The sequence below is a fragment of the Cetorhinus maximus genome, chromosome 2 (genome assembly GCF_964194155.1).
Source record: "Cetorhinus maximus chromosome 2, sCetMax3.hap1.1, whole genome shotgun sequence".
NCBI classification, from domain to species: domain Eukaryota; kingdom Metazoa; phylum Chordata; class Chondrichthyes; order Lamniformes; family Cetorhinidae; genus Cetorhinus; species Cetorhinus maximus.
The window spans coordinates 55,322,816-55,340,285 of NC_135880.1; the positions used below are offsets into that span (position 1 = coordinate 55,322,816).

At 40.1% G+C, this 17,470-nt stretch overlaps 1 protein-coding gene across 6 annotated transcripts in view; it reads right to left on the reverse strand.

The window, feature by feature from the left end:
* mef2cb (myocyte enhancer factor 2cb) overlaps window positions 1-17,470 on the reverse strand; it is a 291,079-nt gene that overhangs the window by 92,333 nt on the left and 181,276 nt on the right. For all 6 annotated transcript variants that reach the window (XM_078564876.1, XM_078564866.1, XM_078564895.1 and 3 more), the window contains one exon: window positions 15,097-15,300. In XM_078564876.1, coding sequence (XP_078421002.1) covers window positions 15,097-15,300 — 204 coding nt within the window. The remainder of the gene's footprint in view (window positions 1-15,096; window positions 15,301-17,470) is intronic.

Sequence of the window (17,470 nt, forward strand, 5' to 3'; positions counted from 1 at the left end):
TCAAGGCTGTATCCTGTTATGGGACAACCAGATTGACACTCCACAACTTGCTAACTCTTTGTACATTACACCTTCCTATCCTGCTTTCCACTAACAGTCTTTTATTTTGCAGGTATCTTTGGTGCATGCTGCAAAATATTTAGGCTATTATTCTGAATATGCAGTTGTCCAACACCTGTTTTACTTTACTCTCCTTTCCAAAAATTTATTGTATCAAATGCAAAAAAATTAGAACCAGATGAGAACAAAAGTAAGAAAGGTATCATTTACTGAAGCTAGTTTTAACACTCCAAAGCGGTACAATAATTCAAATTTATGTGCAATGCAATAACACTTAAGAATTGGCTTCTATCAAGAACATCAATGTGTTGCACATTTGTACTGTTACAGTTCTGGCAATGCACACAAGACATTAGGAAGTGTACACATGGCAGCATTTTTATGTACTTTGATTCAAATTCCAGTAATGCTATCCTAGTATGTTACTTTGAAGAAGCATATTGATTTTTCATCTGCAAATCACTTCTTTCACTTAATATAGCTAGGTACAATGTTCAAAAAACTATGGGCAGCATTTTCCGGTCGGCGAGCGGGGGCAGGGCCCGCTCGCCAACACATAAAATGAGGCGGGGTGATATCGGGTGTGTGTCCTGACGTCACATCGCGTCATTTAGATTCCCAGTTCGGCGGGCGTGCAGCCAAGTTGGCTGCGCGCCCGCCGACCTGTCAATGGCCTATTAAGGCCATTAAAAAAGTAATTCAAATGATTAATGGACCTGCCCATCCAACCTTAAGGTTGGCAGGCAGGCGAAGAGCCCAGGCGGCCTTCAGAAAAAAACATGAAACCTCATCGACGGGCAGGATGAGGTTTCATGAGGGATTTAAAATTTCTGTTACGTTTTTAATAAAAGTAATTGACATGTCCCAGCTCATGTGACAGTGTCACATGAGGGGACATGTCAATAAAATTTTTCTCATCCTTTATTATTTTTAAATAAGTAATCCTGATCTCCCTGAGGCAGCACTTTGCCTCAGGGAGATCTGTGCACTCTTATGCGTGCATGTGCGAAAGAGCGCACTCCCGGCTCAGGGAATCCTCCCCCCCCTGCCCGCACAGGGACCGTACAGCGCTTCCTGGCGGATGTTACGCCAATTAAGGCGTAAAGTGGCAGTGTGCCCCCAACTGGCAGTGCCGATGGGGAACCCAGCCGCTCACGCCCGCTCCCGCACAATCCCCCCCAACGGGGGGAAAATGCTGCCCTATGTGTACCCTCCTCAAACTAAAGTATATGTATGAGGTGCAATAATGCACTCTTAAACATAACTAAAATTGTTTATGCATCTTAAGAAAAAAGTGGTAGAATGGTTTATGCAGGCTTTAAGAATACAATACTAAACTTTAAAACTTTAATGGGAAATATATTACAGCAGTTATTAGTTACATAATGGGTGCAGATTTTCATCATCACAGTGGTAATCTAGCAGAGTGGATCACCAAATCCTGGAATGAGGGTGTTCTATGAAGGACGATAGATCGGCTGCAGGAGATTATCACTTTTCTAAGAAGTCTTTCAAGGAGATTTTCGCAACCCAATCTTTATTTTCTCAATTTTTTCGGTCAAGCTGAAGTAGTTTCATAAATGACAGTAGCTACCTTGTATCTTGTACCAAGTCACTTTTCATATGAGTACTAAAACAATAAGTACTGGTAGTTATTTAATTGTGGAGAACATCACTGTTGAGCCCATCCTGCCTTCAAATATTCTCTTTCCAAGAGGCACCACTGGACGGTGATCAGCAGCAGAAACGAAGCTGATATTTCCCCATCTTAGTCATTGAGTACATTTACCCCTGGAGATATTTTGATTATTGCCTATTTGAAGAGAGCTATTAACATTTATATAGGCCTTGAACAAAGAGAAAATGATGAGCATATGTTTTAAAACTTAGAATTTGAAAATGCAACAAACAGAAAGAGATAACAAATTAAGAAAGTAACTGGAATTCCCCCTTATTCTAAAGATTGTCAGCTCCAAAGTAAAAAGACCACAATCCAAACAATTTTACAATAAGGTAGTATCAAAATGCTCGTAATGGAAATCATTTGCTCTTTTTTCAAAGATCTAAAATATAATCATTTGCAGGTCTCATGACAAGGAAACAGCATTGGAATTCATTCCTCAATAGCTGTGAATACACCACACTAACACAATACAATCCAGTGTACAGGATAAAGAAATTGCTTGAGGTCTATTTCATTACAAAGAGCAGCAGGGGGCCAAAGCATGAGGAAGAAAGAGACTAGTGGGGCCCAGGCACACAGACATAAGGACCACAGTTCTTTCTATGGCACTCCACATCAATTGTTGGCTTTGTCACTAAAGCTTTATCACAAATGCCCTACAGGAAGGATCTGCAACTAAAGGCATGAGTACTGATACATTTGACCCTCTGAACTACAGTGACATTTACACACCAACAGTTCATAATGCAAGGATGCTTGATTATTCACACATTGATATATAAATAAATAAATGTTCAACTCTATTTGTATTTCTTAACTCATTCCATTTTAACTAAAATTGCTTAGCTATTTTAGCAATTTAGTGGCTAACACCTACCTCCCACAAACTTACAATTCAGTAGTTTCTTCAAATAATGTTTTTCTAGGTTTACCTGCTTATTCAGTAACAATCTTGAATTATTATTCCAGCTTGATTTCTCCAAATTTATGTTCATGCAATCTTGACATGTTTAATGGAAATGTTCTGCACCACTTATGTCTTTGCCTAGTTGTGTCTATTTTGTCTGTCCATTTTATGTAGTCTTCTCCCATTCTGCACTTCATGTCCTCTTCCAGCAGAGAGGACAATATGACATAGATAAGAGATTATCCATGACTGGTGCCATTTTGTGATTATCTAACAGAAATCACAATTCAGTTTGGCTAATGGATCCATGTTTTCTCATTATTCCTATTTTGTCTGTTGTTTATTGTTTTTAAAATACTAGCAATTACAGATAGGGAGAGAAAATTGTAAACTTATTCAAAACACCTCTTATTCAGACCTGTGGACCTAGAAACCATAGTTTGGAAAGTCGGGTTTGCAATTACTATCATAAATGTGTTTAACCCTTTCCTATCAATTTTTAAAAAAATATTCTATTTCAACATAAGAGTTAACAGATTTATTTTAAACTGATAACATTACAATAAAGGTGACATCAGAAGCCTGGAAAAACATAAGAAAATGGAAGAAATAAAAGCAAAATAATGGCTGGGTATTTGTAATATATTACCAACAGCAAGCCTGACTGTAATTCACTTTTGAGTTAAACATGTTCCCTGACATAAATAAAGATCTACATAACACAATCATCTATTCAACAGCCTTCTAAACATGAAATAATATTAAGCAATAATAGCAAAAAGATGGCCGTATTTTAAAGGGTTTATCGTGCTTGGGATTGTTCTAAAACAAAGTGAAGACGGGTGCTAAAATAATGCTATATGCATGTCTTGGAGTCCAATTATTTTGTTAGATTAGTAGGTTTCTTCATAATATCTTGTTTTTGGAAAATCAGTGAATAAACAAAAAATAGAATAGCCAAGTTATACTAATAGAGAAAATAAGAGCACATATGCAAAGAATAAATGAAATATGTATTGAATTTCCTAAAATACTAAGAGTGTTGTCATTGTTTCAATAGTGGTGTGAGGATGAATTATGAACAGACAAAGCAGTACTGCTTTTTAAGTCAACCTTTCTGCTGCAAAGGTTAATTGATGTAATCAAGGGCTGAATTATGAACGATAAGCTTGATTAAAACATTTTATAGTGTATTTGTTTGACATGAAATTGTGCTTTTTGACTATGTACCATGTGTAATAATGGAAAACAGCTATTTGAATACATACAAAAGAGTACAACAATTTTCTACATTTTTTATTTACGCTGTATGAAGCTAAATGTATATTTTATGCACAGAAACTACTGTATTTGTTTTATCTATTGCCCTTTCTAAATCTAAAATCTGTGTTTCACTGCTGTGCTGTTAAACGAAAAAAAGTGTATCCTTGGGCTAAAAGACTTATTGGCACCCAGAAGTCTGAAGAGAGGAGTTGGAGACTGTGGCTTTTTTCAAGGGCACTTTATCATTGCCTATGTTCTCAGAGGAATCGTTGAATGAATAGAGCAGGATCAGAGAAACTGCTACTCCACGCCCATTCCTTTCCATTCTCCTTGGCAAGGCACAGAGCTCACTAATTTTAGCTGCACCAGATCCTATTTTTAGGATACTACCGGTTATGAGGCATTTCTTAGCAAAAGAATAAAAATACAAAAGGGGGAGAACTCCCATTCTCATAATTTGAAACAAGCCTACGATCTGTTAACTCCAGGCACTTCATCTGCTTCCAATCTTAGAAAAATAAAGACTATTCAGAGTTCAGAGATTTAAAAATAAACTTGCCCTCTGGCAGGCTGGCCAAAAATACTGAAAACGACAAGCTTTTACTGTGTGAAATAGCAACTAGAAAACAAAGAACTGACTCTACTTGGGAAATGCAGAAAACGTTAGAATGCAAGATATAATTATAAGCTTTTTAAAATATTCTTGCACACTCGGCTTCTGATGTAGGAAGATTTTTTTTGCTCTTTGGAACTTTCGTTTCTCTTAAATTTTATGTATTTGAGATACTGTGTTATGAGATAAAATAGTCTAAAATGCTGAAAATATCTGATGACACCATTTGAATACATACAGTAGTTAATTTGACTGTGAAGCTCAATTGTATGATGCTTTTAGCTTTAACTCTTGCTTATGAAAAATAAAACTCAAGATGAGAGTTTACTGCTAAAAAAGAAATTTCCTAATGCTCTTAGTGTAATAACCGTGAAATACGTAATACTAATGACTTGAGATAAACCTCCTTAGTCCTGCAAAAGCTGATTCAGTGCATAATCCTGTTTAATTCATTTCCACTCAAAATGCAGGAAAACATCATCTTTGACCAGGATGATTGTGTGGCGCACCAAGATGTCCAAAAGTATCTATATAGCTAAAACTACAACTCACACTGCACTTCACATAACTAAAGCAGAGCTATTATCAATGGTTTGCAAGGGTGACAACTACTACAAACACAGTGGGATTTATGGAATAGTGCTTATATTTAATAAGAAATTACACAAAAATATATTACGTATTTGAACCCAAATCCCAAAACCCTCAAAAAGATGTTTTGCTCTTAACAAGCGATACTTGATTGCCGTGCACTAGATGGCTCCAGTACACTTGATAAAGATATCAATGCTGCTCAAAAAGTTTGACTTTTTAATTAAGGAAAAGTCTGTTTTTACACATTTACAAGTTTATCCCTACAGTCTTCGACTGCAAATACAGTGCAAATAATGCAGCTCCTTTGCCTATTTTTGCAGTCACACTCCATAAATAGCATAAATTTGACTTCACGGTTTACATACTTCTGCTCTCGAGGTGTTCTTTTACCAATTTCCATTCCCATACTAATACATATATAGATATGTTGCAGAAATTATAGCACGGAAGAATCTGTTTAACTCACTGTGCCTATGTTATTGCTAAAACTCTAAGTGGAGCTGTATTTCTCTACCCTTTCCCCTAATAGTTTTAAATTCTTCCCTTTTAAAAACTTTATCTAGTTTCCTTTGAAGTGATCTTGTAGTCTCTGCCTCAAAGAACTTGTAGTAAAATATTCCGTGTCCTGGTGACCTTGTAACAAATTACAGAATCATAGAAATTTCAACACTGAAGGAGGCCATCTGATTCACTATACTTGTGCCAGTGCTAACTCCATGCTGGAGCTCTTCAGTATAATCTAAAATCTCTGCTTTGCCAGCATAGTCTTTAGTATTTTTCTTCTATATACGCAAACTATTTAACGTACAATATTGTGATTTAAAAGTGTATCTGCTGTAATACATTCTATATTCTAATAAATCTTTACATTGAAATAATTCCTCCAATTCCTTCGATGCTTTTAATACGGTATATAGTACTAGATATGTTTATTCACTGCTGAATCACTGCCAGTGTAAATAATTTTCACTATTATCCTCTCAAAGTCTGTCAATACTTTGATCACTTTTATTAAATCTCTCTTTAACTTCCCCTGTTCCAGTGGATACAGTTCTAGTTTGCAAGTCTCTAATCATTTGTATATCCTCCTAATCATGGTATCATTCAAATCATTCTAGAATCCACCTTTTCATTAGTTTTAATGTTTGTTTTGTAATTGGTTGTCTAAAAATGCACATTATAGTTTTGTTCAGATTCATCTTCACCTTCTTGCATGTGTTTTCAATGTATGTATTAAAAACAGTAAATCAAATTTGTCATTTTTATGGTTAAGAATGTTTAGGATTTGCTTCTGTGATTTTTATTATTTCCATAGTGCATTATAGATTCATGAGAAATTACTTAAGAATTCACATAGGTTCAATTTCCTATTAATTTCTTACATTAATTTTGCACCATTTCCAACTGCCTAACAGTACGTGCTATAGTCAACTTTCTTCTTTACTGTATTGCTGTCTTTACCTTCTAATACCTTCTAAATATTGAGCAATTCCAGTATCAGAATAGCCATAACAGGATTTTAAGATTATTTTGATTTTTGAAAGACAATGAAATAAATTCAAACATCTCTCGAAATATGCATTTTTGTTTGTAAGTTGCTGGGAAAAAAAATCTTCAGATTTCTAAGAGGCATTAAAAAACATATTACCCCAGCAGCAAGTCATTAGCATTTTGACCTTTACAAATAATTAACAGAGATTTCTTTAATCTCATTCAGAAGTTCTTACCAGGTGACTGAGTTGAAGCACGATGTAAGGCTAACTGCTGGGCTGCTAGCTTTGACGGGGATTATGCAGGCTAAAACAATCAGGATGATGGGATTGTTGGATTTCTCTCAGCTCTAAAACACTGTTCATGTGGTCATGCATGAGCGACCCATGTCACCACAATTCTGTATGTTGCTCAACCTACAGGTACCTAAAAGAAAATCATTCTGGTGCACAGGAACGTAAGCAGTACTTTCTGCTCTTCTCCAGATAGGAACTTCTTTCTTTTCAGGAGTACCATTAGCCTAGCTCATTTCCTGCTATAATATGGCTTTACTGACCATCTTCAATTCATGGTTTCCGGGGTATGAATATAATTAAACATGCAAACAAAATTCCACACAAACCAATGGACTGTACAGTATACAGTGCAGTGTTCCAATACTAAATAGTGCTCCCGCCCCACCTAAGTTTTGAGAAAAGATTGTGTTCCTCATAAATGGTGGTTTTCACATTCAGTCATAAATAACAGTAAGTACTGTACATTCTGATCCTAAATAACACCCTAAAACCACTAACCCTAAACAAGAGCTTCACTGATGTTAGTGTTTTTTTTGTAATCAAAAGACACATGGAAGTAATGCCATTCTGAACAATATTCAAAGATTCTAAAAAGACATAGCAAGCGTCTGTGCACGCAATTATATATTACATATTGAGGAATTGCAAGTGCAGCTTTTTAGATGATGATAAATGGCAAAATCAAATAACAATGACTGAATCTATTGTGAGAGTATCTTGTTGCCCTTACTGTAAGATGCAAATTCTCTTAAAATGAGGATATGAAGCGACTTTATTACTTTTGTTTATAAGTATTTAGTACAACCATCAGCTTCTTTAATGCTGTAGTATGCATTTTAACTAGCAATGTTTCCAGTAGGATCAAATGATTAGAATTTTATATCTTTCATACCTTAAAACTGGAGCAGTTCTCCTGTTAATCTGTCAGGGGTTGACATTCTGACTATGGGTTAGTAGTCTCACCTACTGATCTCATTTCTCAAGTAGTCTGTGACTTTCAGATCTGTCGTTCCAGCTGATCATTTATTTCAGTAACATAGGGCAGGATTTTTCAGTCGACGTGCCGGGATGGGCCCGACACGCCGATGCGTAAAATGACACACGATGATGTCGGGCATGCGTCCCAACATCATCGCGCAGTCCCACGATATTTCATTCAGCAGGTGGGCGCCAGAGTCGGCTGCGTGCCCACCGATATGTGAACGGCCTATTAGGGCCTTTAAGATAGTAAATGATGTCATTAGTAACACTGCCCGTCCAACCTTAAGGTGGTACAGGCGAAAAGACCAAGCGGCCTTCACGTTTTTTAGGAACCCTTATCGATGAGCGGGATGAGGTTTCCTAAAGCTTTTATGAAATAAATTTTTAAAATTCCAAATATAAAAAAAAGTCCCATCTCATGTGACATATGAGGGGACATGTTTAAATAAATTTTTCAGCCATTTATTTGATTTTTTGAACGGTGTTTCAATCTCCCTTAGGCAGCTCTGTGCCTCAGGGAGATTGAAGCATGCAAAAGAGCGCTGGCTCCAACTCTCCTTCGCCCCCCCCGCCCGCACAGGCAGTGCTGAGCGCTACAGTTCACGTATTACATTGGGCGGGCCTTAATTGGCCCGCCCGTGTAAAATGGCAGCGTGACTGCCCCGCCTGCTCCCACCGAGCCCGCCCGCCACCTGAAAAATTCAGGCCATAAAGTAACTAAGACCTTTTATCAAGGCAAAATTTTATATGTTAGCCACATGTTAACTTACTTGAAGTAAACTTTAAAGCAATATTTTTAATACACTTAGTATTTAGCGAATCGTGCAGTAAGGTCAGTTGAGGTGATCTACTTGTGCATATATGTGTGTCCATGTTGCGTGTGTTGTAAGTGTGTGTGGTGGGGGGAGACAGTCAGCACATACTGTGATTATTTTACCTTCTCTATGGACAGGATGCTAGCTTGTGTAATTGTCGTGGTCAACATCATACAATGTAAGACACTGCTGCATGCTGACTGCAATTTAATTTAAACATGTAAATATGCAAGAATATCCGTGCTGTATATAGCAAGGCTGTTTTATTTCTGTCCATTCGTTGATGCGATTCTGCAGTTGTACCACATGGTTTGCTATTGATTCCTTTCAGTAACATTACAAATAATTTTCTGCATTAGTACTAAGGTGCTGAGTGCATTAGAGAAGAGAATCCATTTTATAGTTTGCATGACCATCACGATCCTATTTTGTCGTTGGAAGAGTGAGGCCACCAATTTTTTCTAACAAAAATACTGCGCTTCCTATTTTGGATTTTTGTTAAAGGAGTCAAGAGCAAAGGTAGTGGAATGGCCCCCAATATACCTCTCGTTATTGGCTAGCTCTTACAATTAAAACAGTACGTTTAACAATTTGAAGCCACTTTAAAAAGTATTTAAAACTTGCAGCCACATTAAAATGTATAGATATAAAATATATTTTTTGTGTTTTGGTGCATTAAGGCCTAACTGATGAAACAAAACAGTTTTATGATTGCCATTGATAAGACCATAAGACCATAAGACATAGGAGCAGAAATTAGGCCATTCGGCCCATCGAGTCTGCTCTGCCATTCAATCATGGCTGATAAGTTTCTCAACTCCATTTTCCCACCTTCTCCCCGCAACCTTTGATCCCCTTACCAATCAAGAACCTATCTATCTCGCTCTTAAATACACTCAATGACCTGGCCTCCACAGCCTTCTGTGGCAATGAATTCCATAGATTCACCACTCTCTGGCTAAAGAAGTTTCTCCTCACCTCTGTTCTAAAAGGTCTTCCCTTTACTCTGAGGCTGTGCCCTCGGGTCCTAGTCTCTCCTACTAATGGAAACATATTCCCCACGTCCACTCTATCCAGGCCTTTCAGTATTCTGTAAGTTTCAATCAGGTCCCCCCTCATCCTTCTAAACTCCATCGAGTATAGACCCAGAGTCCTCAAACGTTCCTCATATGTTAAGCCTTTCATTCCTGGGATCATTCTCGTGAACCTCCTCTGGACCCTCTCCAGGGCCAGCACATCCTTGCTGAGATACGGGGCCCAAAATTGCTCGCAATATTCTAAATGTGGTCTGACCAGAGCCTTATAAAGCCTCAGCAGCACATCCCTGCTTTTATATTCTAGTCCTCTCGAAATAAATGCCAACATTGCATTTGCCTTCCTAACTACCGACTCAACCTGCAAGTTAACCTTAAGAGAATCCTGGACTAGGACTCCCAAGTCCCTTTGCACTCCAGGTTTCTGAATTCTCTCCCCATTTAGAAAATAGTCTATGCCTCTATTCTTCCTACCAAAGTGTATGACCTCACACTTCCCCATGTTGTATTCCATCTGCCACTTCTTTGCCCATTCTCCTAACCTGTCCAAATCCTTCTGCAGCCTCCCAGCCTCCTCAATACTACCTGTCCCTCCACCTATCTTTGTATCATCTGCAAACTTAGCCAGGATGCCCTCAGTTCCTTCATCTAGATCATTAATGTATAAAGTGAAATGTTGTGGTCCCAACACTGACCCCTGCTGAACTCCACTAGTCACCGGTCGCCATCCTGAGAAGGACCGCCTTATCCACACTCTCTGCCTCCTGCCAGACAGCCAATCTTCTATCCATGCTAGTACCTTGCCTCTAACACCATGGGCTCTTATCTTACTGAGCAGCCTCTTGTGCGGCACCTTGTCAAAGGCCTTCTGAAAGTCCAAGTAGATAACATCCATTGGCTCTCTTTTGTCTAACCTACTCGTTACCTCCTCAAAGAATTCTAACAGATTTGTCAGGCATGACGTCCCCTTGATGAAACCATGCTGACTTTGCCCTATTTTACCATGCACTTCCAAGTATTCTGAAATCTCATCCTTAATAATGGACTCTAAAATCTTACCAACAACCGAGGTCAGGCCAATCGGCTTGAAATTTCCCATCTTTTGCCTCACTCCCTTCTTAAACAGGGAGGTTACATTAGCGAGTTTCCAGTCCTCTGGGACCCTCCCTGACTCCAGTGATTCCTGAAAGATCACCACTAACGCCTCCACTATCTTCAGCTATCTCCTTCAGAACTCTGGGGTGTAATACATCTGGTCCAGGTGATTTATCCACCTTCAGACCTTTCAGTTTTCCTAGCACCTTCTCCTTGGTAATGGCCACCATACTCACCTCTGCCCCCGGACTCTCTTGAACTTTGGGGATATTACTCGTGTCTTCCACCGTGAAGACTGACGCAAAGTACCTATTCAGTTCCTTCGCCATTTCTTTGTTCCCCACTACTACTTCTCCAGTGTCATTTTCCAGCAGCCCAATGTCCACTTTTGCCTCTCTCTTACCCTTTATATATCTAAAAAAACTCTTGCAATCTTCTTTTATATTACTGGCTAGTTTACCCTCATATTTAATCTTCTCCCTCCTTATTTCTTTTTCAGTTGTCGTCTGTTGGTCTTTGTAGGCTTCCCAATCCCCTGGTTTCCCACTGCTCTTCACCGCATTGTATGCTTTCTCTTTAGCTTTTATGCTGTCCCTGACTTCCCTTGTCAGCCATGGTTGCCTCATCCTCCCTTTAGTATGCTTCTTCTTCCTAGGGATGAATTTTTGCTGTGTCTCCCAAATTACTCTAAGAAACTCCTGCCATTGCTGTTCCACTGTCTTTCCTGCTAGGCTCATCTCCCAGTCAATTCTGGCCAGCTCCTCCCTCATGCCTCTGTAGTTGCCTTTAATAAACAAGTAAAGGTACCACTAAGATTTGAAATCAGGATTTCCTGCTTACTAGGCTTCAACCCACCAAACCACGGCACCAATTGGCTTATTTCATAGTCACCATTACTGAGAAAAGTTTTCAATTCCAGATTTATTGAACAGCTGCCATGGTGTTTTTTTAACCCGTGTTCCCAGAACATTAGCCTGAGCCTCTGGATTAATAGTCCAGTGACATTACCACTGCACCACGATCTCCCCCTGACAATTTTTTTAAAGGGACATTTGCACATATTTTTTCTCCTTTGCAGAATAGTGGGGAGGTGGTGGAAGGATTCCCAGTTGATTATCTGTCCATTAAACTGCGTCACGAACCATCCTTCTGGGGTAAAGAAGTCCTGGTGTAGGACCTGAACCCAGAGCTTCTGGCCAGGAGACAGAGACACTACCCACTGCACAAGACCTCCTCTGACTTCCTTTATACTCTTTTGAGTTTCAATAAAAAATAAGCAAATGGGCAAATTAACTAATTGACAGCCCCTTAAAGGGTCAAAATATTAGGTCACAGGACATTGGGGAGAACTCCCTCCTGCCTTCTCTGAGCTAGTGTCATGGGATCTTCTCCATCCATGAGGCAGGTAGATAAAGATTCAATTTAATGCGCCCCCAGTCCTTAATCAAATAAATCCATCACCTGTGTATCACTGGCAACATAATGAGCAACTATGAATACCCAGCCTTTGGAATTCCCTTTCTAAACTCCTCTCTCTGCTGTTTGAATTTTTTTCTCAAAATCAAAATTTGGCCATCGTCCTAATGTCTCCCTACCTGTCTCGTTGTAAATTTTCTTTATGCCTATTTGCAAAGCTCCTTGAGAAGCGTTTTAATATTAATACCAGAGAGAGCAAACTTAATTCTGAGTTAGAAGGTCATGGGATGTTCAACCAAGACCATCTGCCACTTCAGGTGCACATAAAAATTATTTCACTAATGTTTGAAGAGTAGGTGTTTGCCTGGTGTCCTGGCCAGCATCTATCTCTCAACCAACTAAAACAGATGATCTGGTCATTTAGTTCACTGGGCAGAAATTTCCCTCTGTCAGAGGGGTTATGTGGGCGGGCGGGGGCGGGCGAGAACCCAATCAGCGCCCCTCATAAGGGCTGCGCCGCCATTTTACATGGGCGGGCCAATTAAGGCCCACCCAGCGTGACGCATGCCTGGAAGTGCTGAGCGCTCTCTGTGCGGGTGGGGGTGGGGGATTCCCTGGGTCGGGGCCTGCGGAAAGAGCACAGAAATCTCCTTCAGGCATGGAGCTTGAGTTCGGAACGAAAGTTTTTATTACAGAGAAAAATTATTTAGACATGTCCCCTCATGTGACAGTGTCACATGAGCTGGGACATGTTTATCAAATGTTTGAACATTTTTTATTTAATTAATAAACACTTCATGAAACCTCATCCCGCCCGTGGATGAGGTTTCATGAAAAATGTGAAGGCCGCCTGGGCTCTTCGCCTGCCCACCGAACTGAAAATCTAAATGATGCGCGGTGACGTCAGGATGCCCGCCCCCACCCCCGCTTGCCGACCCGAAAATTCCTCCCACTGTTGTATGAAGATATTTGTTGTGTGCATTTCGGTTTTGTGTTTTCAGCATTACGATGGTGACTACATTTTTTAAAGTACTTAATTGCCTGTAAAGTGTTTTGGGATGTCCCAGATTTGTAAAAAGCACCACATAAAAGTTTCACTTTTTTCTTCCCAAATTATTGTTGTGATTTTAATTTTGGACTTTGGAAATCCATGCCACAGAGGTTACATTTATAAACTTTAGTGTAGAAATTCATTTAAATTTGGTGCTATGTGGCATTTTTGTGACTGTTAGGTTCCCCAGAGTACAAACTTTTTCAATCTGTCTAAACATGTCTGAAAAGCTTTCATGGGGCTATGCACCATTGTAGCTACACCACTAATTATCAAGCAAAGACATGCAAATTATACAGAGCACCAGCTAATGTAAAGACCCGCTTTCAACACCCACACATACTGTAGAGCTATTTCCTCCAGGCATGAAACTATGCTGTCTTTGGCTGTGAACCTGAAGCAGCCTGTTTTATAAGAAAACTGCACTCAAAACAGATGAACAATAAACATCTATTTCTTACAGTTTAGAAAAAACAAAAGAAAATGTGTTAGCTTAAACTTCCTAGGCGGCATCATTCTATTGATGTTGCAGTGAACAGTATGGTTGAGTTTTGCTGTTAATTACTGAAACCTCTTTTGTTACTTATGTGTGTAATTTTAGCAAGCACTCTGTTCAGCTTTATCTAATGGTAATACCAATATTGCAGCGCACATTATAGCATAGTAAAAAGAAGCAAAGAAACTAAACTGAAAGTAGAAAATTCTGGGATTTTGCAGCAGGTCAATTAACATCTGAATGAGAGAGTAGGGTACCATTTCTGGTTTGGCAATTCATCTGATCAGTTCTAATGAAAAATGTTAACTTCTGTTTGTGCTTCGGACACAGACTGATATTTTGCACATTGTCTGTTTCCACTTCACAAAAGAGTGTGATATTTATTATACATTAGATGCAATGTTAAAAGGAATTCAAATACAGCAAAATAACCACAATCTTTTTCTTGTGATGAGTCAATCTGAGGTATTAGCTAGGAAAACAGCAAAAACATCGCAATTTTCCCTACAACTTGAAACACTGCAACATGAAGCAAAATTACATCCTGTCTACTCTCTGCTTTCAGGAGCTCTCAAAAGCATGTGCACAGTTCAAAAAAGATGAAATTATAATGCTGGAATTTATATAGGGGTATATTTACATTCCATTTTTAGCAAGGCAGAAAAGCAGTTTTCATTTTGCTAAGTCACTAAAGGTCGTGTACAAAAGGGGTCAATGTAAATCATGCCAGTTTGTAGATCCCAAAAATTGAACTCCCTTAACTGGTAACTTTAGAACTGAACTGCAGATCGCAATCTGAATGGGGTCTTTGTTGATTGAGCAGCACCAGCAAATAACATATTTTAATCCTACCTCAATTTTTAAGTCCACCTTGGGAACAATATTAAAAATATTTTGCTCGTCTCCCAGTGAATGCAATTGTTTTGTGCAATGTATGGTGATGTCACGACATCACTAGACAAATGAATCCCAACAAACTTGGATCAGATTTTGGAGGTGGTGAAATAAATTGGTGCCTCAAAACCAAAAATAACATGGGAACAATTAATTCTGATCTTAATAAGAGACTGGACCGGATATAATAGACCTGCAACATCTGAGCATGTTGTTTCATTCACAATGTTTATTATTAAAGGATTTTTGAATAACACTGAATGAATTGCATGTTTAACGGTTCTGTCCTCTAGGTGTATGGAATAAATGTCCATAGATCTAATTAATTTGCCTTAGTCAGCTTTATTTTGCCCCTTCTAAGATCCTGAACACAATTAAACAATAAATAAGTCAGGGCAAATCCTACCTCAACAATGTCTGAATTTGTTCGACTCTCATGTGGTTCGTTGTACTCTGTATATTTCAGCAGTACTTTGTCCATATCGGTGCTGGCATACTGGAACAGTTTATTAGTGCTGTTAAAGATGATCAGAGCAATCTCACAGTCGCACAGAACACTTAGCTCATAAGCCTTCTTCATTAACCCAAACTTCCTCTTGGTAAATGTCACCTGCAGAAGACATAAAAGAAGATTGAAGTCTGAGAATATACACGCTGCAAGTGTTCAAAGATATCATCATCATAGGGTTCTCAAACTGTTGTATATATTTAACGAGGCAGTTTTAGAAAGCTGTCACTATTTTGTACTACTACAATTACATTCTAGAAAGAGTTAGTCCATGATTGAGCAAAAGATTGAAAATCTCAAACAACAATAGATGCAATGTCGAATGTCATGGCTTGAACATAATTATACCTTTACACAAAGCGCTTTTATTGACAATATTCATGAACCAGGGGTCATAAATTTCAGTCAGTGGCACGTTTTTTACATGATATTGTTATTCCTGAAATTCTGATAAACATATAAGCTGTGAAATTGGGTCCATTAATGCCTGATTTTTGGGTGTTACAACTGCCCTTAGACTTCCAAAATAACATTCGCAACATGTGTGCATATTTGAGGGGCGAATCACGCTTGATACCACATTGGCGTGGACATTAGCTAGACACAATGAATGTCCAATGAAAGTTCATAGAACAGCAGGTCATGATGTCAATCAGCACTGCTGTTTTGGAGCTCACCACTCATGGGGCCGAATCTTCCAAGGAGTGGCAATCACCATCAGATTGCTCTACATGCCTTGCCCGGATTTCCGAACCAGGCCTCCTGACAAATGTGGAGCATAGAGTTCTTCGTGATGCAGGGGTGTTGGGGGAAGCCAAGCCACAACCCCTTTTAATGGCACTAGCTGCCGCAAACTGGTAAATTTAAACATCCCAAAGCCACTTTGACAAGACACGGAGAGAAGGTAAGTGTAAGCTAAATGGGTGAGGGGGTTGGGTGGCAGGTAGGTGGCTGAGGGGGTAGGATGGTAAGTGGGTGCGTGAGGGTGTAGGGTGGCAGGCGGGTGGGTGAGGGGGTTTGGTGGCAGGTGGATGGGTGAGGGGGATGTGGTGGCAGGTGGGTGGGTGAGGGGGTAGAATGGCAGATGTATGGGTGAGAGTGTAGGGTGGGTTGGGCAGTTGGGCTAGTCGCGGGGTGGGGCTAGTCAAGGGCTTAGGGGGTAGTCGATGGGCCGGGAAGTAGTCAAGGGGTCAGGGGCAGTCGCGATGTTGTAGTGTTAGTTGTGGTGGCGGGGGGGTGGGGTGGGAGGATAGTTGGGGATTCGGGAGGTCAGCAGTAGTCAGGGTGGGTGGTAGTCAGGGACGGAGAGTAGTCAGGGATGGAGGGGTCAGAGGGGTAGTCGGGGGGTGTTGGGATATAGGGGGATAGTCAGGTGGTAGGATGGCAATCAGGAGGTTGGGGGGGTAGATGGGGGTGTGGCGTAGTCGGGTGTGTTGGGGGATTGAGGGATGGTCACTGGTCGGGGACTTGGGGGGATAGTCAGGTGGTGTGGGGTAGTCGGGGGTATGGGGTGTTTTGAGGCGGGGGTAGTCGGGTGGTCGGTGGGATAATGGGGGATGGGAGGGTAGTCTGGGATTTGGGGGTAGCCTAGGATTCGGAGCGGTAATCTGGGACTTGGCAGGGTAGTCGTGGATTTTGGGTGTGGGGGTGGGGGGTGATGCAGTTGGGGGTGTGGGTGTGGTGGCGGTGGTGGTTGGAGGTGGGATAGTTGGGGAGTCAGTAGTATAGTTATCCAGGAGTTAGAACTGGTTTTAATCCTTCTAACATTTCCTGAGTAACTATTCTGCTAAGTGAGTTGCAACCATCCAAAGTCTCCAGCTCTTAACTCAGAGTTTTGGAGGGTTCCAAACAGGGGAATTGTCCATCGGGATTTGAAACTTCCCAGGCAATTATCACGGAGTCCTTATGTTGGGACTTCCGGGGGGTCCTCCAATGCATCTTCCAGGGTACAATCCCCAGAGATCGGAAGATCTGGACCGTGGAGTCATCAAGTGGTTACAGCACAGAAGGAGACCATTCAGCCCGTCAGGTCTGTGCTGGCTCTCTGCAAAAACATTCACCTAGCTCCATTTCCCTGCCTTTTCCCCGCAACCCTGCAATTTTTTCTGTTCAGATAATTATCCAATTCTCTTTAGAAAGACACAATTGAGTCAGCCTCGACCACCCTCTCAGGCAGTACATTCCAGATCCTAACCACTTGCTGCATGAAAAGGTTTTTCCTCATTGTTTTTTTTAAAAATGTAAATCGGTGTTTCTAGTTCTTGATCCTTCC